We start from the raw sequence: 27,521 nt of genomic DNA, 5'->3' as shown, positions 1-27,521 counted from the left end.
CAAAGTTTAGTGTATTAATTGATGTGGGACAGAAATACACTGCCCTTTCTACTGAAAGGGGTCAACATGGAACGCAAAAGGACACCCACTTTCTCCTGTTGTAGTGCATGGAATCTCTTAAAACAATCCAGTAATAGATTTAGTTATGATTAGTTTACATTTTCTTTGGCGCTAGTTTCTCTGATGTCGTAGGATCATTCCTTTCCTTGAACTCTACTTGGAGTGTGGAGGTTTAAGAAAAATTGTGATAGGTTTGATTTATGCAAATCGTAATTCTTTCTGTGATAGTAATGTTGGCATGTTGGCATATCAGTGAAACTAAACTGATGTTCTTGAAATGTCAGCACTTTTTAATATAATTCAGTTTCTTATGGAAAGATAGAAAATTCAGATTGATTCAGAACTGTACTTTGAGCTAAGTTCGTAAGTTACGCTTACAAGTACCTTCACAGTTTATTATTGCTAACAACTCTGAGGCGACATAGTGATTTTACAGAAGAGGCAAACAAAATCTAGAGGTTAAGTTTTTTTGTCCAATGTCATAACCAGCACAGCTGATATTGAAATGGAAGATATCTGGGACCATTTCTCAGTTTACTGTACTTGAGCTGCTTTCTCCTCATTTCTCCATTAAGATATGATAGTTTCATGGTTTCCTTTGTATTTATGATTCCATTTGTTATTCACAGCACTACTGTGAAGTAGTCATGACGTGTCTTACTCTGTGGCTGAGGAATCTAAGGCCAGAGGTTGTGGTTTGTACAGAGGCAGACTCTCTAATACCTGTTCTATCACAGGACTTGAGCCAAGGTATTCTGACTTTAGGTGCAATGCCCTTTTCTATACAGTACTAAAAATGTGGAAACAAAGATAGGACGTTTCTATTTGTGCTGTTTTTTTAAAGATTTTATTGGGGAAGGGGAACAGGACTTTTATTGGGGAACAGGACTTTTATTGGGGAACAGTGTGTACTTCCAGGGCTTTTTCCAAGTCAAGTTGTTGTCCTTTCAGTCTTAGTTGTGGAGGGCGCAGCTCAGTTCCAGGTCCAGTTGTTGTTGCTAGTTGCAGGGGGCACAGCCCACCATCCCTTGCGGGAGTCAAACCGGCAACCTCATGGTTGAGAGGACGCACTCCAACCAACTGAGGCATCCAGGAGGCAGTCAGCTTAAGGTGCCGTGTTCAATCTTAGTTGCAGGGGGCGCAGCCCACCATCCCTTGCGGGACTCGAGGAATTGAACTGGCAGCCTTGTGGTTGAGAGCCCACTGGCCCATGTGGGAATCGAACCGGCAACCTTCGGAGTTAGGAGCAGGGAGCTCTAACCGCCTGAGCCACTGGGCCGGCCCCTGTGCTTTTTTTTTTTTTTTTTCTGAATGGGAATTTCCTGGGTGTTCTATGAAAAAAATCCTATTAATTTTAGTTGCTGCGTTCTGGACCTCAATGCCTTGAATTTGGTCAATTCCTGACATTTTATAACACATTAATCAGACTTAGTTTAATAAGGCAGAGCAGCATTTGTGCAGACTACAATCAAAATGTTTACATAAAATTTCCCCCTCTTCTTTGGTGCTCTTTATTTGTTTTCTGTGTTGTACTAGGTATAGCTGATATTTTTTTCTCATGTTTTTTCCTTTTAGTGAATGGTAGTGTCTAGAAAGGGTATGTCCCTTCAAGAGAGAGGTGCCAATGTCCAACCGGCCTAATAACAATCCAGGGGGGTCACTGCGACGTTCACAGAGGAACACTGCCGGGGCCCAACCACAAGACGACTCAATAGGAGGAAGGTATGTATTTAATCATAATTTGAAAAGGAATTGGGAATAAAAGAAAATATTTTTTAAAACCTCATTGTTTTTCAAACCAGAACTTGAATTGTTCACTACAAATGGGTAATATTTTCCTAATTCATGAGCCAAGTAACAAGTAAAAATGGAATTCAAAGCAATTCTTCAGTCATTTCCCAAATATGCCAGGCTCAGAAAAATAATTCTCATTCATTGACATTATCAAAAATCTAATTTAAGTGTCAGTATATGGAATGTCATGTTTTGTTCACCCTTTCTCTTTATCTTCACTTCCTAAACACATGGTACAACACATCTTTCAATCCTTTGTGGTCCCTTCTTTATGTATATGTTGACTTTATTTACTTTATTGAAAGGAAGCTTCATTTGTTTTAATTTAAGATCTTGACCTTTGGTACTTAGCTTTTGAGTTTTTTCCTCATCTTTCTGACAACATGGATGCTGACAGGCTGGTGAGGCAGTCTGACTTGTTAGCACATCAGTTCACATCATTTTCTTAGTGATCTGGTTTTCAACTGGTCTTTTTAGTTGGAGTAGTTGTATAGGAGGTAGTGTGAAGAATCAGATGGTTTCTCTTGAATGTAAAATTCTGTGTCTGATCTATCCAAGGACTCATTTTATGTGTAAGGTACTCAGAGCTTTACTTGCAAGGCCTTATTTTCCGTTCCATGGGTCAATCTTGTTTAGCTTGCAATAAATAATTGCTAAATTTTAACATGATTACCCGATGCAATACTTTGAGGCATTACTCTCTCTCTCTCTCTCTCTCTCTCTCTCTCTCTCTCTATATATATATATATATATATAGAGAGAGAGAGAGAGAGAGAGAGAGAGAGATACACACATCCATATATATGTATATATATGTGTATATATGTATATTTCAGTAAATTATAAAAACTTTTTAATGTCAAATGTGAAGAATAAACTGAAACATCTTGACGTTAGGCTATTTTAGTGGTTGAGCATGTGGCCTTTGGATTAGTACAGTTTTGTGTGCAATTTCTGCCCCTGCCATTAAATATAGCTGTGTGTCCTTTAGTTAAATTTTTTAGGAAGCCTCAATTTCTTAGTTCACATAGTGGGATACCTATTTCATGGGGTTATTGGTTAGTTTCAGTATTGTCTAGCATGTTAAGCTCTTAGCATAATGCTTAGTAAAAAGTTATGTCTGAGATTGTTTTTTGTTTTTTTGTTTTTGACTTAGCTTATTCTTTGGAGCAACCACACTTTATCCTATTGAGTAAAAAATATCACTGCCCCATTATAAAAATGTTACATATTTTAGAGAATTTGGAAAACACAGAAAAGTGTAAAGAAAAGCATTGCAGTTCCACAATCCACTTTTAACCAGTTACATGACATATTTCTCCTTAGTCTTTTTTTATTGCATGTATGTGTGTATGTATACGTATGTGCTCATAAGTAACTTGTACCTTTTGAACAACTACAGCTTCATACATGATTAATCCTGAGGTTATATTTGGACTCTTGCACATGACTGACAAACATTTTGGGCTGCTACATGGTACCTTGTTTCTAAAATCTACAGTGATGTTTTGGCATCATTATCTTTTCTACAAATCAGTGTCATGTAAAATTATTTACATACTGTATTATATATTTTAAAGGTATGGGCATGAAACAAATGGAAATACTAGTTTCACTTGATACTAGTGATTAAAATGCCTTTGTATACATAAGAAAGTTGTAATCAAGATGGAACTCAGATTTACAGAATGACAAATCATTGTAGTTCACATAGTTTAAGCCAATAAGTTATATGCTCAATTTTGAAGGAAAAGAATAGAATTTTAAAATGCGTTTGGAATGGCTGAAAACAGGCCAAAGAGCATAAAGCAAAATGTAATTAGGGATTTTAGAGCTTTAATCCCTCCTCCTTTTCAATAATGTCTCATTTCATTTCTCACAATTTCAACTTTTACATGTCTTCAGAAAACATTTCCCCACAAAAGTAGTACACAAAAGAGGGCGTAGTCACTTTTTTAAACTTTTATCATATATGTCATTTTCTGTGTCCTTAAAAAGTGCTTAAAAACATGACTTTTAAAGTCTTTATGTTCAGTTGTGTGGCTATACCAAATTTAGTAATAAGTTTGTGTATGTAGTCTATAGGTTTTTCCTGTTTTTTATGTAGATTAGTATAATTATCAGGATCTAGAAATTTAGAACTTTAGCCAAAAAATTTTATCAGTTTGACTAAGAATGCAAATTAGAAGATATTTGCTCATCAGAATTTCATTTTGCCTTCTTAGACAGCTTGATATATTTGCTCGTGGAAGGGACCTTTTCATCAAACCCCAGACTAACTATTGAAGCCCCAGTAGAAGTGTGCTCTACTAGCAGTTATCTAACCTCTGAGAAACCGTTCATGATTTTTGGGAGTGAGAGGATTGGGATTAATTGGGAGAGAGCAATTAAAATTATATTTTTATTCTCATATCTGACTCCTGTGCTTACTTTTCCTAAGTAAAATGTTATTGTGGCTTTTGTTTCCAAAAAACAGTGGACTTGGTCTTATCATAGAAATAGTGATTCAAAAATGGTAAGAATAACAACATCTGCTACTACAACAGCACTGGTGGAGTATTTTAAGTTAAAAAATATTTTATATGTATTCTTTCAATTGAGACTCAACAGAAGCTGTGTGCTAAGTATGTAACTCCTGTTTAATAAATGTGGTAGGTTTCTTGCTCAACTCAGCTGGTATGTAGTGAGGACTCGGTTCCCGAACTCTTGACTCTGAAGTCAGTGATTCTTTTCATTGTGCCAAACTGTTTTTACTGCACAAACCACTTGGACCATATGATGAAGGCCTTAGAGCAGGGCTGTCCAAACTTTTTTCAACGTTTTTTACCAAGAGCCATATGCGGTAAAATACACAAACAGCCGGGCCACTCACTCGAAGTGAAGTACGTATTGCCTCACCTGGTTTATTTAAGTAAACTAAATATATTTTTGGAATTTGCTGCGGGCCAATAAAAAATGGATTGTGGGCCACAGTTTGGACACCCCTGCCTTAGAGGAAGGTATGAAGTACTTATAATTGAGAGTATTAACTCATCCAATTTAGAATTTAAGAGGCAGATTTTCCCTGGTAGAAGTTTTTATATAAGTTCATTCATTTTTGATCCATTCTGTTTTCTTCCAAACTTGGATTAAGCTTGTCTTCTTTGCTTAGATTTCTTCCCGTGACCTTCCCCCAAATCAAGGTTACTTACTTTTTTTTTTTTTTTTTTTAAATCTCCCTACCTCACTTTCTTACGCCTCCTCCCTTCCACCACTCCCCTTCAAGCCGTTGTTTCTCAGTCTAGTTTTGTAGGACACAGCTCCCTCACCCCTGCTGGTATTACAAGGCTTGCAGTCCCGTTGCGAGTCGCCCTCCGGCTGCTCACGGCAGCCCAGCTCTGTTGTTCACAATCCTGCCTCTGGAGGGTGCAGCTCACTGGCCCATGTGGGAATCCAACCGGCGACCTCGGCTTTAGGAGCACGGCGCTCCAACCACCTGAGCCACCGGGCTGGCTCTTACTTTTTTTTTTAATAGAAGAGGTTTTGTTCATCCTTAAGATAAAAGAAAGTTGGATTTTTGGGATTATATTAGTTTTTCCTGATTGTTCCCTCTTCTTTTTCACTCATCCTTCATCTCTTTTCATAATTGAACTAGACATCTTACTCCTCTTCTATTATTTTTCTCTTTTCCTTTTTTCCATAAGTTTTTGGGCTATAGCTGATCTGTTCCTCTCTTTTCTGTTCTCTTTTTCTTCTTTAGGAAATCACTCCCACTGCTTCTCTGTTGGCTTGCTCTCAGGGATACTTCCTAGCCTTTTCCACTTCTAGCACAGGTATTTGTAGGCTCTCCCTCCCTCTTGGCCATGCAGTAGCATTTTCATTATATCATGTGCTTTTTCTTGTTTTCAAATGGCAATGGTGGGATTGAATTCAATTTTATAGCAACTTTGGTTAAGATTGCTGTAGTAATAGTTTCTTTGATGTTGTTTTTGTTATAAAAACACAGCATGTTGATAATAGAAAATTGAGAAGCTTCAGGAAAATTAAAAGAAATAAGATAATTTTAATCTGACCATCCCGAGATAACGGTGATTAATATTTCTACTATTTTTGCTCCTTGGTTTTTGTTGGATATAAAATCCCATGATTTAAATTTAGGCCTCTAGTTTTTCCCCTCAATTTTTTGCTGTCAAATACATTGCTATGTCTGTCACATTTGAGCACGGCTCTGATTTTATCAAGTTAAATTTCATAAATGGGTTTATAGGACCTTAGGGTATGAATATTCTGGTGTAACAAATTACGAAATTGTCTTTCAGAAAGAACAAACTGATTTATTTATTTATTTATTTATTTATGAATGATTGGACCAATTTATACTCTAATACTTTGTGAGAGCACCAATTTTTCCATATCCTAATTAAGACAGCATACCATTTTTAATAAAAATTTGTGGAGAAAATGATTCTTTTGGTTAAAGTTATCATTTCCTTGGTTACTATAGAGTTGAATATCTTCCCACATTTTGGCCATTTTTACTTATTTTGTGAGTTGTCTGTTATTGTTTTTTGTCTATTTTAATTAGGAGATGCTTATTCTTTTTTTGGAGCCCTTTATGGGAAGGGTATCAACCTAGTGACACAAGCAAATATTTTTGCAAGTCTTATTACCTGTTATGGTTTGTTTTAATTTATGGATATATTAAAAACTAGATAATCACGTTTATCAACTCTGTTTCTTTTCTTCCTTTGCCTTCTCCATCCTAAGAATAAAATTTTCTTCTCTTTTCTGTTATGGTTCTATTTTTATGTTATCTGTCAAATTTTTTAATGGTGTCAAATTATTTTCTGTAATCTGTCAAATTTTTTAATGGTGTGAGGCAATGCTTGAATCCAATCTAACCCACATCTCCACCCCCATTGAAAAATTTGTCTGCAATTTTTAATAACTATTACTGCATAAAAACTCAGTATGAGATCTGTAAGTTATAGCTTTTTGTTAACATTGTCATAGCAGAGATATTTTTATTTACAGCCAGCATTTATTATACAGAAAGAAAAAGATTTATATTTTGCTTCAAAAACTATTTCAAAAGGATGGGATACAAAAAAAAACACACAAAAAATTATCATTCAGAGATGTCTGTGTTAGCATTTTGATTTTTATCTCTTTAAAATACAATTTAGCATGTAGCTGATTACTTTAAATAGAGTTTTGGATCCTGCTTTTTAAAAAAAATCAGCATCCTAACATGTTCTCATGTCATAATTGTTTATAAATAGTCACGTTTACTGAGTATACATATTTTCCATGATTTTCAGTTTTTGGATAGTTAAATGATTGCAATGGGGAAAGTTTTTACTTATGTTAAATGCTTGCATTTTAGGTATCTCTTAAGGATAGGTCCCCGGAAATGAAATTTCTTTCGTTAAAGTGAGTTTTCTGTGGTTAACTTGTTTCAAGTAAATTTTTTTTCTACAATTTACTTAACACTATTTGGAAAAAGAGTGTTTTTCTCATTATTTTATTTGTATTATCTCCATTTTGCATCTTCCTGCTAATTTGAAAAGGAAAAATTGCATTAATCTTACTTTTGAGGAGGATACTTTTTTGCAAATGTTAATCTCCTTTTGTGCTAGTATACAGGTGAACTGACCTTCTAATCTGTTCAACACATAGTAGCCCCTCTTACAGCAGTAACCCTCTTTGTGGAATGATTTCCCTCAGTTCTTCACTCATGCATTTCAAATGGTAGTTAATTTTTTCCAATGTGATTTTACTCTGTTCCTGGCTACTTATTGCCTAGCTTTTTGCCAGAGCTGGCAGAATCTGCAGTCGTCCATGTTTCTGAGCTCGGTGATTGGACTCAAGTGGTCATGATCCAAAGTGGGAAATACTGGAAGCTTTTTCCTTTCTGGTAGCAAAGGGAAGTTGTGTATCTTCCCCAACTGCATGTCTCTTGCCTATGGAAGAAGATGGACAGACAGAAAAGCAAATATATTAGAGAGTGTGTATATAAAAGTTCTAACAAGTTTCAGTTCCTTAGTTTATTCGAGCGGTATTGACGCTTGCCTTCTCTAGACTTCATTATTTAGCTGTTTTGATTCTGGAGATACGCATGCATTATTTTAATAAAGTCCTGCCTTAATGTAATACAAACTCAGTATAAAATTGTATTTATCCGTTTGTAGAACACCATGCTTGTAAGCACTGTGCCAGGTGATAGTTATAAAGTTGAGAGTAGAATAGCTTTTGTCACAAGCAGTTCCAACTCAGTTTGGAAAATGGGCATGTAGGGGATTATTAGAGTCAGGAAAGAAATATTTCTAGAGGATGACCTCGTTGATTTGGGCTCTGAAGGCTGAAGAAGCAGTTGCAAAGCAGATGGTACGTGTACCTCTGTTTGTCTCTACTTGACACGTGGAATCATTAGTTACTTCCAGAGTTTGGACTTTTTCCTCATTTTTCTATGTCACTTGGAACTTTGATAATAAGTAGTAGGTGTTCAGCAAATATTTGGGTGGGGTAGAAATAAGGAGATTTATTTCCTTGGCATTTCTAAGCACAGAAATGTGACTTCTTTTGCTGAAATGGTCATGAAAAGACGATTAAAGTGAAGGAAAGTTGAACTAAGGCTTGGTTTAAATGGGCTGTGTAACAAGGGGGCTAGATTATGCTCTAGTGACAGACAGCTCCTAAATATTCATATAACAGTGTAGCCACTAGGAAATGTGTCCATACATTGGATCAGCTGGAGGCTCTCTGCTCCATGTCTGAATGTTTAGGTAGTCAGGTAACATTACTTGTGACAAGATAAAACCGTGAATTGCCCTCGTGCTCTCTAAGGCTTCCCCCAGAAGTGATTCATTTCCACTCACATTCCCTTGACCAGAGGAAGTTACATGGCTGCATGTAACTTCCAAGTGGTTCAGCAGATACCATTCTACCATGTTTCTGGAAAGAGGAGAAATAGAATATTTGTAAACAGCACATTATAGCTACCACAGGCTATTTAAACATCATTTTTTAATTCTTACTGCCATATCTACAACAGTCTGTTTGTTTCCCTAAATTTTACTTAGTACAACATAGCCATAGATATGATGTGTTCTCTTCATTTTACTTGCTTAACCAGTATGGTAGCCTTTTTTTATATTTCTTTTTTTTTGTGTTCTTTCTCTTTTTTTATCCTGACCTTTGCTCAGATGGAAGGTCAAGTGTCATCATCTTTTGGAGGAGAAGAATGTTAAGGGGAGACATGCTGTGATGTGAAAAGACCGTCATTGTTTTTTAGGACTAAATTGAAATCATTTTTAAAAACAATTTATTCTAGGGTTGGCCAGGTAATTTGGGTCTGGCTCCTTTCGTCAGTGGTGAATCTTAGCTGCAGAACCATGGGTACATACACTCTTCTACTTTTCGCACTGCTTTGGTAATGAATGCTGAGAAGGTTAGCCTGTCCCATCAGGCCTTGCAGCTGGAAGGCGAGATTTACATAGTGTTGTGTTAAATAGTGGCATGGTTGCCTTGGTCTAAGGAGGAACAGAGGTTACTTTTTTCTAGTTGGAAGTTATGTACATTGGATTTTTAATAGTACCGTATTAAGTTCTCTATTGGACCAACAAAGTCATATTTTACATCTTACAATTTTCTTTGCAGTATATATTTCTTGCTTTAATCATCAAGTGTGAAATTTTTTCCAAAAGTCACATCATAAGCATGTCAGCTGCATAAATTATTTAATATCCTTAACTGATGATTTCCTCTGATTCTTACGTCCCTCAGGATTGAGGGAATCTGATGTTCACACCACTTTTTACAAGTGTTCTCTCAGACTCAGAATGCTTTCCTAGAAGAACATCAGTGTGACTTAAAAAATGAATGCGTATACAAATGCTGCTTCAGTAATTGAACAGCGAGTTTTAGCATCACATATGGAAGGCTGTTTTCTTATGTAATACAGAAAGCAAAAGGAAGCAGGAGGACTCCTTTTTCAAAGATGAAAAGAAAACATGTTTCCTTCCATTTTTCTCATATATACCATCTCTAAAGCCTTAAGGCATTTATTTTTACCTGTTTGCAATTAGGGGCAGAACTATCAGCATGGATAGGAAAAATTTACTAATCATAGATGCAGGCCTTTTGCTTTGACCACTGAACCCCTAGATTAGCTGTGGTGTTTCAGGTTTAGGGAGTTGGAGTGCTTGGACTCAATCTTACTTTTCCTGCCTAGGAGCTGTGTGATTTTGGGCAAGCCTCACTTTCTAAATATTTAAAATGGAAGCATATTCATGCCTTGGGTGTCTTTGAGGATTAAATTGGATAATGTATTTAAAGAATTGGTATAATGCTTATCCCATAATCACACCTTGTAAAGTATTTATTCTGTGGTCATCTCAGTTTTTACCCAGGTATTTATAAAAGCCAATGTAGTTCATGAAATTCTCAGTACTGCATCACTAATGTGTTGCTAATCACTAATTTACTTTTAACTTTCTTGGTGTTTGTACTCATTACCAAACTGCCTTATTTGTGAAATGTGGGAGTGAAAGTAAATTGAGCTGTATAAAATTCACATGGCTTTGATTACATTCAATCCCTCTGCCTTTTTACACAATAACGTATGTGCTGTAGTTTACTCACCCATTCTTAATATACCCATATCATTGAACATATATAATTTTTCCCCCTTTTTTTTGGTGTAGCATGAACGGCAGAAGTTTATTAGTAAAAGAAAGTACACTCCCAGACATGGAGCTGGCTGACCAGAGAACGAACATATACAATTTTTGCTTTTGGCTAACTACTTCTAACCCTGTCAATCTGTTATTACAAACTGTTATTAAGGACAAAAATCGAGATCCTTCCACGAGGCATTTAGGCCCTAACCTGTCCTTTCAACCATGTTTCCTAATGTACCTGTACTCAGGGAAATTCTTATCATTTACCGGGTACCAATAGGGTTTCATAATTTCCTGTTTCTACCTTTGTCTATATTCTGCTTTTGACTGGAATGCTCTTTTTCCTCAGTTTTTCATCCTTCAGGGTGTGGTTCAAATTCCATGTGGTCTATAAAGCTTGTATTTTTCTGCTAGAAGTTAATTTCTCCTTTTGTTGGGAGAAATTAACCTGGTAGATCACTTTGTTTTATGAGACTCTGACCTCTTTGAGGACAGGGACGAGACTGTGTGTCATTCATATTTATATGCCCTGCCATGACTTGCTAATATTTGAGTTGGCAAACCTGACATATCTGTTGAAACGAGTAGCTTGGTACAGTCGTTCTTGATGCTCGCACTCTATAATGTATATCATATAATGTAATATCTTTAGTATGATGCCCCTTTAGTGTCTTGAATTAAGAAATACATAAACTGCCGGCCCAAGCTGTTTAAAATCATCAACATAATGTATGAGAATTTTACAAAGGTAAAAATAAACAAGCAATTGTAAAACAATTGATAACAAAATAACTATCTCAGGGAAATTCTTGGGTACATTGATACAAGATGACATTATATTCAGATGCTTGCATCTGTATTTCAGTTTATTGAATGTGACAACCACAACAACAGACTTAAATGCCATAAGCAGCATTTTCATTGTGGACTTTTTCAAAATGATGCATGACTGTTAGTAAAGCTATAAAAAACAAATGCAATCTTTTGTTGATTCCCAAGCATTGCTGGAAAATTTAACATAAGAATCATGTAAAACAAATCTGAGAAATTATAAGCCCATTTTTCACCTATGTCACGGCCAGATTTCAAGTTTTTCATAAGGTCTCCATATATTACCAGCACTAAAGTAACAGTTTTTCATTGTGTCTGACTGTTCTGTGCGTTGCATGAAGTCTCCTACCTCTAGTTCACACCTGCTAAATGCTAATAACACTCTTGTTCCCCAACATAATGTTTTCAAAATGCTCCCTAGAGGAGGAACCACTGATGTTTAAAAACACTGCTTTGTAAGATAAACAAGGAGTTCTTTAAACTACACAATCATTTGGTCTAGCATTTTGCCATAACTAAACATAGGAACATTGGTCAGACTAATCAGCTTCAGTTTTGTGATCAAAATAGAAAAACAAAAAACAGTTCATTTTGTAGAGAACATTAGTTTTTTGTTTAAAGTGGATCAAATGAACTTGCCACCTTAATTATTGAAAGTCAGTGGCTTATTTATAACATGGATTTTATAGTGTTACAAGCAAAGGATTTAGTTTTTGGAAGACAAAACTATAATGTAATAATTTCATGCTTTTTAAAATAAAATACAAAAGCATAAAAATGTGTATATCTGTTTACACATAAACTCGAAGATGTAATTAAGCCCCAGATCATTTATATTTGGTAATATGTACATGTATTTGAGTTGTGAATATGTCTGGCATAGAAATTAATTTTAAACAAAATTGAAGACCTGTAATATAAGGAAGTAACTAGCTAATGTAACCCATTTTGCTCATTTTGCCTAATATTAAGATAAGAATGTGTTCTTTGATACAAGGTTTTGGCCTCTTAGATATCTTTTGGACTAGAGATGGTTTTTAATACTTTGAACTACCAAGGATTTTACTAAATAACCTGTAAAAGTAAATTAAAGTATTTAAAAGGGGCAGTCACTATGATTTGTGCAAAGGTGAACCATAGGCATTTGAGACTTGCTTTCAAGTTAATCTTGAAAACATACAACCCAGAGCTGATTATAGTCTGTTCTTTTGCAACGTGGGTTTCTTTAATGTGAGTTGGCCCACATACATTTGAAAAATAGGAAAATGATTTCAATATAACATGGAAGTAGCATTGGTTCCCAGGCAGTTTTCCTTACATTGTTAATATAGGAACTGAAATGGGTATAGAGCTTTCAATTAAAGAAGATTTGGTAATCTATGAAGATTTTATGAAAAATCTGAAAATCTTGCAGAAATGATTTAAACAAATCATGTAGTGCAGGATAGCTAGTTCAGTGGTTTCCAGAACCACTACACTCTGTACTGTGTTAAACATTTTCAGGAAGCTCAAAACCATTTACTCCTGTTTTTATAAAGAAAGAAAATGTCAAAATGGAAAGTCTCCCCTTGAAGTGTATTTTTAATTTTGTTGAAGCTGGTCTTCAAACCTTTTTAAAAGTTTACACTTACAGGAGAAAGTACAAAAAATAAGACTCCAAAGAGTGGACCAACTGTGATTATTGGTGCAAATGATAGTGGAGATTTAATCTTTTATTAAAATTGATGATGTTTTTGTTAGGACTCCCCTTAGAAAAATAATAGGTTTGAGCACTCTGTCCCCAGTCTTATTTTCACCATTAGCCCAGTTATTTTTAGTGGGTGATTTTGCACAACATGAGTTTATTTCAGGAACACCCTTACATGATATAGAAGCTCCTGAATCACCTACACCCACACCTACACCCATACCCATCCACCCCACCCACCTGTCCTTGGGCTGTAATTTACTAAATGGGCTCATTCTGGTGCTACCTAAGAGTTTGTCATGAATTTTACTGTGCTGCGTTTGCAAATTTGATTTATAGTGAATATAAATTTTGATGGATCTTAAACAGTTACGCTTTTTAATAAAAACTGATGTTGAGAATTAAGGTTTGATAAATGAGGGAGTTGGTAAACTAAAAGGAGGCATCAAGGTTCATTTAGTGCTGAATACTGTGATATTCCAATTGGCTATTCTAGATCGGGCATTATTTTATGGAGGTTTATAGCAGTCTGAGCATTAATAATTTATAAATGGGTATAATAAAATAGAGCTCCACTTGGGGACACTCCACATTGTTACTTTAAGGTCTCATCTGGTTGCCTATTTCTCTTGTGGTAAGCCAAGGGTTGGAAAACTGTGACCCAAGGGACAGATTCAGCCTACTGCCTGTTCTTGTACATAAAAGTTTGATTGGATCATAGCCATGCAGATTTATGTATGTAGTTTGTACCTGTTTTTTGACACATGATATTGCTCACAAAGCTGAAAGTACTTACTACCCTTTACAGAAAATGTGTTAAGACCATGCTAAACAACAGGCAGAAGGAGAGTAATAATCAGTATTTTACAGTATTTTACAAATATATTTTTAACCAGTCCTCGGTGAGAATATGACACTTAAAATAATTTCAGGAAAGGTATAATCAGATCACTGGACATTATTGGACTTAAGCCACTTTTGTGAACCTCAGTTTCTAAGATGATTGGATAGTTACTTTTTTTGGTAAATTCTTTAGTTCATTGAAGGTGTTTGGAAGGCCATGGAAAAAATTCAGGAGTAGGTTTGGATGGGTATAAAGTTAGATGTATTTTAAGGCCAGAGAACAGTGTCTTTGGGTTAAAAAGAGAGGCGGACTGCTACCTCTACAGTGGAACCAATGTTAGGTTGATGCCGATCAATTTCTGTTGACAAAAGAAAATGAATATTAATTACTACTGAGATTTATTGGGGATGTATTATGACTTTTTTTTAGGATTGACATTTGAATATGTAACTGAATATTATCACAAAGCTGCCTAGCTTTGAATGGATAAAGTTGTTTTAAGTGTGATTTTTAAAATTAGAATCAATATATTAAGGATTATTTTAAATTTTATAATTGAAGCAGAAATTGTGATTCCATTAAAAATTGATCTATAGCAAACTTTATGAAATTAAGACTGTAGAGAACCTGAATGACATAATTTATAAATATCATTTCAGGATATTACCATATTTTGCTGTGTATAATGTGCTTCCATGTATAATGTGCACCCATGTTTTTGGCCCAAACTTTCAAGGAAAAAAATCTTTCATTTTAATTTTTTTTTTAAAACTTTTATTTATGTAAGTGTGTTTTTCCAGAACCCATCAGCTCCAAGTCAAGTAGTTGTTTTCACTCTAGTTGTGGAGGGTGCAGCTCACAGTACCCCGTATGGGGATCAAACTGGCAACCTTGTTAAGAGCACCAACTGAGCTAACCGGCCGCCCCCATTTTAATTTAATTCAAATTTTTGTTTGTTTATATTTAGGCACTTTTTTTGTATTATAAAGGAATTTTAGCATTTACTTTTTAATGTATTGTGGTACAAGAAATTTTATGGAACAAATAATTACAAAACACAAGACCAGATAAAAGGTATAAGAAATTCTATGTACCGGTAACAAATTTACAGTATTTACACATCATAGAAGGCCAAGAACTCTTTGTTGTTGTAAGTTCTTCATAAGTGCAACAAAAACTATTACCGTATTCCAAGGTATTATTTTGCACGTGGATATCGTTATTGATTTCTAGAGTTACACTTTTAGCTCATAAGCATATGTAAAAGAATTAAAAACATTTTTATAGATACGGAATTAGTACTACCCATGCATAATGCACATTCTTATTTTTCCCTCACAAATTTGGGCAAAAAAGTGCACATTATACATGGCAAAATATGGTAAATTGTATACCCTGAAAACGGAAACATTACACCTTTTAAAATAACTATGAAATGATTTAAAATTTTTTCTCAGTCTTATTTCTTCAAACATGGGTAGAACTTAGGTATGTTTACTAGACATGTAATATGAACAAAAACAAGTCCTAGAAGTTAAATCTCTTTACTAAGAAACTCATGTGATACAGCAAAATTTTAGTCTGTAGTGGAAGACCAGGAAAAATAAAAATGAAATAACAGTGTATAAAAATCTTTCAAGGTTTCATTTGGCTACACCCAGAGAAGATACATACCTTGAAGAAAAACATATTCAGTACTAAAGTGAAGACTAAGACACTTGAAAGACTAACCAAGGGTTTTTTAGTAGTTGATCTGTTTTTGTAAGTCTTTAGAAAGTGATTCTGTTGTAGATTAGAACCTTAAATAAAAATGAAATAAAAATGGTATTACAGATCCAAGAAGTTTTTTTTTTCATTGAGAATCTAATTTCATATCTTCTTTCAAGAATCCAGTATTGAATTCTGGAAAAATGGAAGAAAAAATAAAGATACTGAGACAAGAAACCTTAGATCATCTTTTTAAAGAGATGTGGAACTTGTATGATACGTTAAGAACTATATGGCATCCTTACAGATTCAATTAGAATTTTCGTGTGAGGTTTATAGCGACTTATTTCTAAGTTACTTTGAGATGGTGTTCAGAATGAAAACCTTAATTTTTTTTTAAACAAAGTAATCAGCTTTGGTATTAATGAAACTTGCTTATTCTCATTAGAATATGCTTTTATGACATTTACATGATTTACATGGATGTAGGCTGTGAATTACATAAAGTGCATCTGCTAATAATATTACTATCTCACCTCTGTTAACACTAGCCTTTCTGGGTACATATCAGTCAGTGCATGCTTCCTTTGCTTATGTAAATCTTGTGTCCCTCAAACTTGCTCGTAGAACAGTGCTGACAAGGATTTGATTTATTATAAATATAACCCAGCCATGTATCAATGATAGAATCTTCTGAATCTGTTTAGAATATTTTGTTGTAAATTCTTTATCTCTTTCTCTTTAGGACTTGGGTTTTCGTGTACTTTATTGATTAGTGCTTTAAATTCTTAGCAAATACCACTATTGATTTCATGTTAAGCTTATTTACTATTTAGTGCTTTAATGATTTTTCTGTGTAAAATCAGTTTGAGAATTGATTTCATTTGCCTCTGCATTTACTGTGCTAACCTGAATTACAATGTACAGATTGGGCATCAGTATCATTGTAGGGATCACAAATTGCAATTTCTGTAAACTTGAAGCTATAATAGTCACATTGTCTATTAAAAGTAGTTTTTAGATCTAAAGTCCAGATTTGTGTTTTGCAAAAATTGAGCATATTTGAATGTCTACAGTAAAATCGCTGAAAAATTCATTATTGCTTAAGCAACTATTAGGTTGGTGCAAGGGTAATTGCAGTTTAAAACGTTAATAATTGAACAAAACGCAATTACTTTTGCACCAACCTAATGATGTTACTATGCAATTATGACAACTGGTAATAAAACATCTTAACCGCGGTATTGAGGGAGTTCTGAGAGGCAGTTTGTTTTGCCAGATTATTTGATAGAATAATAATTATAGAAATATTTGGGAAAAGGGTAGGGTCAATAATGAATTGGGAGGCTTTTTTAAAAAATGAAAAAATATTTCACTTTCAGTATTGTATTTGCATCTCACTTTCCTGATAGATTTCTGTTTTGATTTTCTGCTGACAGGTCACATTTAGGGCAGGCAAAACATAAGGGATATAGCCCTCCTGAGAGTAGAAAATCTAATTCTAAGGCACCCAAAGTGCAGTCTAATACTACTGAACTGTCAAGGGGACACCTTTCTAAAAGGTAAATCTTCACATTGCTTATTTTCAAGGCAGAATTATTTGCATATGAATCATTGCATAATATTAAAATTTATCAGGTTAACCCAGTGTTATGATGTGTGTTTTCATTATTCTGTGTAACTTTTTGCATTAATAGTTCATTAGCTGTGCAGTGATGTCGGTGCAACATGCCCTAGACTTTTTTTTTTTTTGTGCTTAGAGAGCTGTGAGGTTCCCCTTTTGCTTAACAAACCATTGCAGGCATCCAAAGTGCCGTTTTACTTTCTTTTTTTGTTTGTTTAGTTTTTAGTTTTTAATTGTCAGAGCGAGAGGTCAGTGATTTCTTAAGATCTAATTGGTAGGAGTCTTTGGAAAGGAATGTAACTGTAAAGATTTAATGATAATACAATACAAAAATTTCTAACCCTCATTTTGAAAGCAATTTAATGCTTCTTTAAGCTTGAACGAAGTTGTTTGTAAATAGAGCATCAACCTTTTAGTTTCAACTGATTCTGAACTACTAAGCATTCTTTTTCTTGTAATCTTAGTTCTTATTTTGTTATTAGCAGTGTTAGTGTCAGTAATCTTTGGGCTAAAGAATTAACCTGATCTTTTAATATTTTACCATCCAGAGTCACATCTGCTTTTTTGGCCCCCTACTTTGAACCATTTGAAAAGCTATGTTTACTTAGTAGTGGACTTATCAGGGAAACTTGTACTTTATTATTTTTTTTAAAGCACTTTCACAGCTTAGAGAAGTTAAATAAGTGTTATATGACAGTTTTAACGATGGCAGGCTGATATTAACTCCCTTTTTATCTAACCTCTTAGAAGCTGCAGTTCATCATCTGCTGTCATAGTCCCACAACCAGAGGATCCCGACAGAGCCAATCCTTCAGAAAGGCAGAAGACGGGGCAGGTGCCTAAGAAAGACAATTCTCGAGGAGTGAAACGCAGTGCTAGTCCAGACTACAACAGGACCAATTCTCCTAGCTCTGCAAAAAAACCCAAAGCACTTCAGCATACTGAATCTCCCTCAGAAGCAAATAAACCACACAGTAAGTCAAAGAAGAGACATTTAGACCAGGAGCAACAACTGAAATCTGCACAATCGCCATCAACAAGCAAGGCTCATACCAGAAAGAGTGGGGCCACTGGTAGTTCCCGGAGTCAGAAAAGAAAGAGGACAGAGAGTTCTTGTATAAAGAGTGGTTCTGTGTCTGAATCAACGGGTGCTGAAGAGAGATCTGCAAAACCTACCAAGCTGGCTTCAAAATCAGCCGCCTCGGCCAAAGCTGGGTGTAGCGCCATCACCGATTCTTCTTCTGCTGCCTCTACTTCCTCCTCGTCTTCTGCTGTAGCCTCGGCCTCCTCCACTGTTCCACCAGGTGCCAGGGTGAAACAAGGGAAAGACCAGAACAAAGCCAGGCGTTCCCGTTCAGCCTCCAGCCCCAGCCCCAGAAGAAGTAGCAGGGAAAAGGAACAGAGTAAAACTGGTGGCTCTTCAAAATTTGATTGGGCTGCGCGTTTCAGCCCTAAAGTTAGCCTTCCTAAAACAAAACTGTCTCTTCCAGGGTCTTCTAAGTCAGAGACATCAAAACCTGGACCTTCTGGATTACAGGCCAAATTAGCAAGTAAGTTTATGGAAAGATCATTTTTTTCCTTTAAATTAGTTTCTCTTGGTTTGTCAAAAGTGATCGTGTTCAAGGTAGTCAGACCCCCTCCGCCTTCCCCCCAGTCTGGGGCAGCCTTAAATTTATTAATTTATCTGTATCTATGTAACAGCACATAATTGATACCACGTTTAGTTTTATGGAGACAGATAAGGAATGCTGTCTTATTAATAAACCACCACGTTTTAGTATCTGTGTTCTCCTTTGTTGTTGCATCATATGCTAATTATTTTCTAATATCAGGGTTGGACCTCAAGTTGGATTTTCTTCTATAACCAGATACAAATTTATTCTAGTTATGAGTTGCTCTTGACCAAGGTTGGAGATCAAATGTTCTTTTTGCTATACATTCTTGATGTATGGAAACACTGAGCTAAGTTATTAGAATCAATGTACTTTAGTATAATTAAACCTTATTCACATGTAATATTTTATGGTCTTTAAGGAGTTTACTCTGAAGATGAATACCTCTTATGTTCCATGCACTGGGGCTTTGGGTCCTAGGTAAATGGGAAAGAATATTGCCCTCTTGAAGCTTGTAGTAGAGTAGAAAGAACTAACGTTTGAGATTAGTACATTCATGTAAAGAATTAAACCAGGTGGGAGAAAAGGGGTCTTGAGGCACATTCTTCCTCTCTTTTTTCCAAAAGACTGCTTTGGGAAGCTGGGTGTTCATTTCATTAGAACTGATGAACCTTTTCAATTATGCAGTTGCTGTGATGCTAAAGTGTTTCTTTTTTCTGTTTTGAGAAACCTAAACAGAAATTTTTAGGCATTTCATTTCTATAATATTTAACCAGAAGTTTGATTTTGACCATCTTTTCTGCTTTTGAGCCCTCATAGAAAATTTCAGGTTCACATTTTGATAGAACTACAACTTTTTCTTGGTTTAGCAGATTTTATATAGTGTCTACTACTCTTCTTGGAGTTTAGCGAATGTTGAATCAGCCTAACCTAATATTGAATTAGAGCTAATTGTTATCTGTTTAGTTTTTTTTTTTTAAACTTTAAGTGTGTTTCTCCAGAACCCATCAGCTCCAAGTCAAGTAGTTGTCTCAGTCTAGTTGTGGAGGGCGCAGCTCACAGTGGCCCATGTGACGGATGAACCAGCAACCTTGTTAAGAGCACTGCGCTCCAACCAACTGAATTAACTGGCCGCCCCAGCTCTGTTTAGTTTAACCCTGCAATCTGTAACTACTTTCAGTTGATTCAGTATTAACTAAACTTTGACAAGAATGCTAGTAGACACTAAATAAAATCTTACGTATAACCTATATGGTGGAGTTATTGTGAAGGTAATGTCTTTTAGATTGTAGAATTTTGTTCTATTTGGTATTTTATATATGTAGTATAAAATGTTTTCAATTTGAAGATACTGGTATTAGTTTTAAGATTTAGTGTCTTGAAGTCAAAAGAAAATAAAAGGCTTGTTTAAAAAGGTACAGCCAAGTTAAATATTGGTCCTGCCAAGGTTTTCTTGACAATTGGAGTTACCTGCCTCCACTTTTATTCCTCTTACTCTTTTTGCTTTCAAGTGAAGTGGAAGCGTGTATGCGTGTGTGCATGCGTGCCCATTGTCTGTAGCAGCTGTGTGAACTCCACAGGCAATGGTCCAGGTTTAGTTTGTAGCATGCTCCTTGCCTTTCTGCCTTCTGCTCTGAGTCATTTGAAGAGCTCATTTTTTTCAGCTCTATTTCTAGGCGAGTCCAGGACCAGGTGATAGCAGATTGTTCTTGAGTGTCATGTCCTCAACTCTTCTCAGAGACAAGCTTTCTATTTTTAGAGAGAACTCTGTTAACATGATTTTTAAAAGAAAGCCGGAGCCTACCAGGGGACTCTCAGTGGGTTTTCTTTGGTTGTGAAGTTGCCCTCAATGAGGAACTTCTGAGAGTTTTGATGTTTCCTTGTGCCATAATTAAACCAGTCTAAATATTCTATCAAACTCCGCATGTGGTCACAAACTCACTTATTAGTTTCAAGTCTGTGTGTGTTCTATGGTCACTAATACTGCTTTTCCATTTTCACTGCCATGGTCCTAGTTAGTTCTAAGCTCATTATAGTCTAAGCTGTTGAAATAAGAGAAGGGAATCAGTATTTGTTTAGCATCTTATAAGTGCCAGGCATTTTACATATGCAGTCAAGTTTAATTTTCAAAAAAAGAAAAAATTGTGCTTGATGATAGTTATTAAGGAAATTTATTCCGAGGAGGTGAAATAACTTGTCTGAGTAACATCTCATAAGTGGCAGAGGTAGGATTCAAAGGTGGTAGAATGTGTGGCTTTGAAACCATTGCTTTCTTTGCTGTGCCACTTATTTTTCACCTATGTTAGTTCACTGTGTATTCCTGTTGTAATATCTTTGGATCTCCTCTGGGATGTTAAGATCCCATAGGAGACAAGGTTTTATATGATTCTTCTTTACTCATATTAATCGATTCATCCTTAGGAATGAATATTCTGTGAACCAGGGATTTATATCATCCCATTCATTACATACTTACTTTTCAAATAAGTGAAAAGCATTTCAAAACAATAATAAGAGATATTTAAAGTGCCTGACACAAGTGCCTGACAACTTGTAAATACATGGATCATCTCATTTACTCCTCAGTAGACCTGTGTGGCAGGTACTGCTGGTCCTACTTTCCAGGCAAGGAAACTCAGGGTCAGTCGTCAAATTACCTGTCCAAGGTCACAGAACTAAAAAGTAATAGCGCCAAGAGTCAAACCTAGGCCATTTGATTCAGAAATCACTTGCGAGAATAGAACTCAAAGGAATTGAGTAGGTTGGGGAGCTAAATATAGGAAGGCTTCCTGAAGTCAAAAGGGCAAGGTGAATTTTAGGCATGATTAAGTATATCACTTCAGGAAAGAGTTGATGTAACAAGCAATACTGCAAGAGAATTGGCAGTACTTGGTAATTTTATGTAAGAATATAGGTGCAAAATGAGGTATTGTAGGGGACTTGCTGGATTTCAAGTAATGGTTTTTTGGGGAGAGAGAGCTCTTAACTATAGAGCTAAAAAAATTGGATTTGAATCCTATTTCTGCCATTTTATCAGTTGGTGACTATGGGAAAGTTTGCAATCTTTTCATTATAAAATGGTCATAATAGTTATTTGGAGAATAAATAAATATGTGAGGAGGTTTGGCATAGTGCTTAGTAAAGGGATGCATTACTAAATTTAGGGCGCACAACTGAAGGGTGAGTATTTTAAGACAGAAAACATTCAGAGCAGTGTTACCAGTTTAAAGAGTAGCTATCCTTATATTTGGAAGACCCTGATTTAAAGTTATGTTATTTCCTGATAGTTTTGTGTGATTGGGCAAATCATTAGCAACCGAATCCCTAATATTACTTGCAGAATGTTAATACTCATTCTTGGGAAGCATGAATGAAAGAATGAATATATGTGAAAACAGCTTTGTAAAATTAAAGTACTGTATAAACATTATGGTGAATTGAGAGTTCCCATATATTTGAAGGGTTTTTGTATGCATCATGAATTGTGTTATATGTGTGTGTGTGTGTGTGTATGTATATATATTAACCCAGGGGGCAGAATTAGATTCAGTGGATAGAAGTTGAGAAGCGGATTTCTGATTAGTATATCTCAGGGAAACAAAATCCGTAAAGTGTCTAAAAAATGGAGAATGCTTTGTGACATAGAAAGCGTGCCAAATTGGGGAGATGATTTGTTTTCTTCAAATTTTAAGTTCTCTCTGAACCTGTTATTAGAATGTGATGTTTCCTCAGGTAAAGGCTCATTCTAAGGTATGCTTGGTCAGTAAAGCTTCATGGTCAAGCAAATTTTTTCCAAATTGTAGGAATAACTACTACATGGTGCTTTGTGAAACCCATTTCCTCGTGACCAAATGTTACTCAGGAAGATTCGGGATACGTATGAACATGGGGAAAGCTGTGAGAAATCTTATGGTGACTTCTGCATAACTCAGTATTTTATAAATTTATTGAGCACCTCTTATCTTGGTTAGGTAGCAGTGGTCCCTGGAGCTCACTTGGGGAAATGATAGGACATTTAGTTAGGACACTTAAGCAAGAAGACCTTTTCTGGTGTGCTGCTGCTTCGGCAACTGTTTTAATGGCGGAGGAACAAGTTCCTGGTTGAGGAACGGGCTGGCAGGAAAACTAGTGCAACAGCTACTTTTTTGATGGCCTTCCTGAAGCCTTGTGGCTTGCCAGCTGCAGCTCATCAGAATAGCTGTAGGACAAAGGTCACCCTGTATCAATTGGCAGAAGTCTTGAGAGTATCCCAGAAAGGATAGTGTTATATGACAATTTTTAATATGCATTAGGAAATTATTCTTGCTGTGAGTTGTTTAAGCTAAGTACATAGACATTCTTATTTAGCATAAATGTAAAACCAGTGGGGAAATGTAGTAATACAAATGATTTAAAAAATATTTTTATAATATTTTAAATATAATATTTAAAGATACTTTTATAATTCATTTGGTTTCAAAATATATTTTACTAATCTACATTTTTAAATTAAGCCAATTTTGAAATAATTTGACTATTTAAAAGTATGTACTGTCTGAATAGTAGAAGGTTACGGATGACATAGAAATGTAAGAAACAGTTTGTGACCAAATCGGGGTAATTATGGAACTTATTTATAGAAAAATTTAAAGGTATTATATTTCCAGTCTGATGTGTCTATTTGTAGATCTAGTTTCTTCATTATTTAAAGTGGACATTATGTGCACATTATTAATAACATAGCAGTAGTTGCCACTTATTTCCAGCTTGAGTTTCAAATTCTTCTGGTGACTTCCATGCAGCCTGTGGCCATTATTAGAATTAGACAAGAATCAGGCAGATGCTGAGTTCTGGAAAGGTAATTCTGCCTAGGTTTGGACTCTCTCTTTCCACCAGCCCGTGACATGATTCTTTGCACTTCTAGCGTGGAGGGAGGAACTAAGAACGAGTTGAATAGGAGAAAAGAACTTGGTGAAACTCTTGGTTTCACGTTGTTGGATCTTGTCGGGTCATCCTTAGTGAGGGTATAAAATCGAATTATCTTTTAGCCTTGTGAGGTGTTGGGTGAGGAGCTTAAAGAGAAGAGGATTGAGCATTAAAAATTTTCTATAAGGCAGCTGTTAAAATAATTTAAACTTAAAACTTTAATAGTTCTAATATGTACCTGCTTTGAAAGATTACCAACAGTGATTCCTAACATAGTTGTGGCTTTAAAAAAATACTAAATTTTAAAAAGTGGGTTGCCGAATTTTTAAAAAAGGTTAAATGGAAACAGGTATCACTGGCTTCTTGAAAGCTTTCTTTTACATTGTGAAATTTAAACAACCATGGTGTGTATTTTTGTATGCCAGGTTAGAATAAGAGTTAATTTAGTCAAATTACATTTTACTAAACTTTACCTGTAAGTTAGGGAAAACTGCAAGCTGCTCTTTTATATTTGAACTTTGTAATATTTTTGACCCTTGATTATAATATATTATTTTAAAAAGGATAATCCAGAAAAGACCAAAACATGCAAAGAAGAAAAATATAAAATAAGTTCATCCCATCACTGAGGACTACCTCTTTCCTTGTGTGTATATCCTGCTAAAAAAAATATAAAATAAGTTCATCCCATCACTGAGGACTACCTCTTTCCTTGTGTGTATATCCTGCTAAAAAGTTTTCCTTATATTTATCAATGTTTAATTGCAGGTTAAAGTCAAGTTATTTGAGATTTATTATTAGAAGCAGTCCCCTTACCACATTGCCTGCCTTCTGCAGAGCTGATTATTTTGGTATTTATTTTAGCGTCTCTCAGTTGTGTGCTCAGTTGTCTACTTGTTGATATTTTTCAGTGTGAGTACTATATTGCATGCCCTTTATGGAAGATTTACACCAACCCTTCACCCACCAAACTCATACTGTACATGTTTCTCATTTTCCTGGTCATGCTCAAAGCTCAACGTTTTTATGGTTACATAAATGCTATTTACAGTCATGTAGGAGCTTTTCCTTTCTTACACATTTTCCACCCTGAATTTAACATTTTGTAGTTGTTTGCTTACTCTTCTGTGAACCCATCACTCACCTCCAGACTCTACTAATTGTCTGAATCTCAGAATCTTTTCTCAAGCTGTTCACATGCATCTGTTTCCAGTTTTCTGAAGAAAGGAGGATGCTGGATGGCTGCTCTTTTATGGCTGGTTACATTGCGTTTAGCCTCTCGATTTTCTTCAGTCTTTCCTGTTTTCTGATTCCGTATCATTCTTGGTTTAGTCGTATTTTGATGGAACATATCTTCTACTTGCTATCTAAGAAAAAGTGCTTGAGATTTTAAAATGCTTTTTAATTGTTTTTAGATTTTGAATGTCTGAAAATATATAACCTTGATACTTGTTTGATGGATTGGATATAGAGTTCTGGCTTGGAAATAATTTTCCTTCAGAATTTTGAAGAATTACATTATCTTTTAGCTTTTGATGCTGCAAACATTCTGATTCCTGATCTGTTATATATATAATCTGTTTTTCTGGAAGTGCATATCTTTACCTCATTTATTTATTAACCATTTTTTTTATTGGGGAGTAGTGTGTTTCTCCAAGCCCCATCAGCTCCAAGTCAGTCTTCAGTCTAGGTGTGGTGGGCGCAGCTCAGCTCCAAGTCCAGTTGCCGTTTTCAATATTTAGTTGCAGGGGCACAGCCCACCATCCCATGCGGGAATTGAACCTGCAACTTTGTTGTTGAGAGCTCGTGCTCTAACCAGCTGAGCCATCCGGCCGCCCGTCCAGCAACTCAGCGGCAGCTCGTTGTCTTTAATCTAGTTGTGGAGGGCGCAGCTCACTGGCCCATGTGGGAATCGAACCAGCAACCCTGTTGTTCAGAGCTCGTGCTCAAACCAACCGAGCCATCCAGATGTCCCTACCCCCATTATTTAGAAATGTCATGATGCTGCCATAGCTGTGGGTTTGTTTTCATTCCTTATTAGGGTGACCAGCAGTCCTGGTGTCCATTGGGTCTAGGGCATTCCCCAAGACTCAGAACTTTCAGCCTTAAAACTACAATAGTCCCAGGCAAACCAGGACGGATGCTTACCCTATTGTTTTTTTTCTCTTTTTGTATCTATTGTTTTGATAATTGTGTGCGTATCCTTCTAAGGTTCTGATCTTAATTTTTTCTTACTTTCTTTTTGTACTTTCTGGTAGATTCCTTCAACAACTTCTTCCAACCTTTCTATTGATTTTTTTCCTCCATATTTGCTATCTTGTTTTTATTTTCAAGAGGTTAATTTGTTCTCATCTCCTTTTTTTATTATTATGGATGCATTTCTTTTTTGAGGACATACGGGTGAGTTTTCTTAGCTTGCAGCAGTCCTCTTATGTTGTATTTTTGTGTGTGTGGGGGGAGGTTGGGTTTGGTTTAATTTTGGCTTTCATGCTAAGAATTTTCCTCAGATTCTGGTAATTCCTGGTTAGTTCCTCATGCTCAGTGTAGGGAGACCAAAAATCTAATTTGTAAGCTCTCAGCACATAGATGAGATTTGACTGAGATTCACTCTCTAGTGCACTGGTAGGGCTATTCATTATGAAACCTCCTCTGTCATTATTTTTAGATCTTTTTTCTTTAGCTGGTAAAATTCCACAGGGAACATTCTTTCAGAATCCTTCCTGGAGGTGAAGGCCTCCAGAGTTCTGTGGACTGAGCTGGAGAAGAGGCCTAGGAAAGAAGCCATATGTCATCCATTGTGTCTCAAGAGGGGATACTTGATCCCCTCTCTCCTCTCATTTTTGGTATGGTGAACCTATTTGCAACTGTGTACTTGAATTAAAAATTTCTTTATTTTATGTTAGGTTGGTACAAAAGTAATTGTGGTTTTTGCAGTTATTTTCAACCTTTTAAACCACAGTTATTTTTGCATCAACCTAATACTTTCTAAAGAATAAAGGCTTGTGTTTTCCTGCCTCAGCTGTGCATTTGGGGGAGGGGATATGACTGCTTCATAAACAGCCCATCAAGTAATCCTCAGTTTTAACTCTGAAGTCTGTCCAGTGTACCTGGACCATCAATTCCTGAACCTTTGTTGGATTCTGAGTGTCAATTCTAATTGGTAGTTTTCTACCTTCACTTTTCTGGATTTTCCAGTGCACTTAGCACTGGAATTTCTGCTTTTCATCTTCTAAAATTGTGTTGTAAGAGTGGTCTCCCATTCTTCCTATCCTGGTGGACTTAGGCCTCAGATTCTTTTAATGCTATTTTAGTAGAGTTTCATGAGAGGACAGAAGTAAATGCTTGTGTGTTCAACATTCTGTCTTTACTTATGAGGCAGACACTTCTCTATGTATATGCAAATACTTTTTCAAAAGAAGGAGCTTGTAAGTGACAGGTATTGGTTTTTGTGTGTCTATTATAAGCCTAGACTCCATACTAGACACTTTCATGTACATTAAATTTCATCCTCACAATGTCAGAATGAGGTAGTATCCATGGTTTAGATATGAAGAAACCAAAAGTGCTTTATCTGGCAAAACTCTTATTAATAGATCTTTTTCTTTTAAAAAAAACAACAACACTATAAATTATATCATTTTTAATGTCTGTGTATGGATATACCTTAGTTTAGCCCATTCTCCACTAATGGCATTTATAGTCTTCTAAATTTTTAAATTAACTATAGTTTTGTAATTTACATCATTATTTCCTTGTTAGGTCACTGGTTATATTCTTTTTAAATATTGATGTACAT

The 27,521-nt window shown here is 35.6% G+C and overlaps 1 protein-coding gene across 28 annotated transcripts in view; it reads left to right on the top strand.

Annotated features, from left to right (window-relative positions):
* The window catches only part of TRIP12 (thyroid hormone receptor interactor 12), a 138,092-nt gene that overhangs the window by 36,626 nt on the left and 73,945 nt on the right, over positions 1-27,521 (top strand). For 11 of the 28 annotated variants that reach the window (XM_074314508.2, XM_074314545.2, XM_074314524.2 and 8 more), the window contains exons 2-4: positions 1,636-1,782; positions 17,023-17,145; positions 17,955-18,757. In XM_074314508.2, the coding sequence (XP_074170609.1) occupies positions 1,685-1,782; positions 17,023-17,145; positions 17,955-18,757 (1,024 nt within the window). In that variant the 5' untranslated portion in view covers positions 1,636-1,684. The remainder of the gene's footprint in view (positions 1-1,635; positions 1,783-17,022; positions 17,146-17,954; positions 18,758-27,521) is intronic. The other 17 variants (XM_074314592.2, XM_074314570.2, XM_074314562.2 and 14 more) reach the window with 5 other exon arrangements.

The sequence above is a fragment of the Rhinolophus sinicus genome, chromosome 17, assembly GCF_057876585.1.
Source record: "Rhinolophus sinicus isolate RSI-liver-muscle chromosome 17, RSI-T2T, whole genome shotgun sequence".
NCBI classification, from domain to species: Eukaryota; Metazoa; Chordata; class Mammalia; order Chiroptera; family Rhinolophidae; genus Rhinolophus; species Rhinolophus sinicus.
This window is presented reverse-complemented; position numbering and strand designations above follow the sequence as displayed.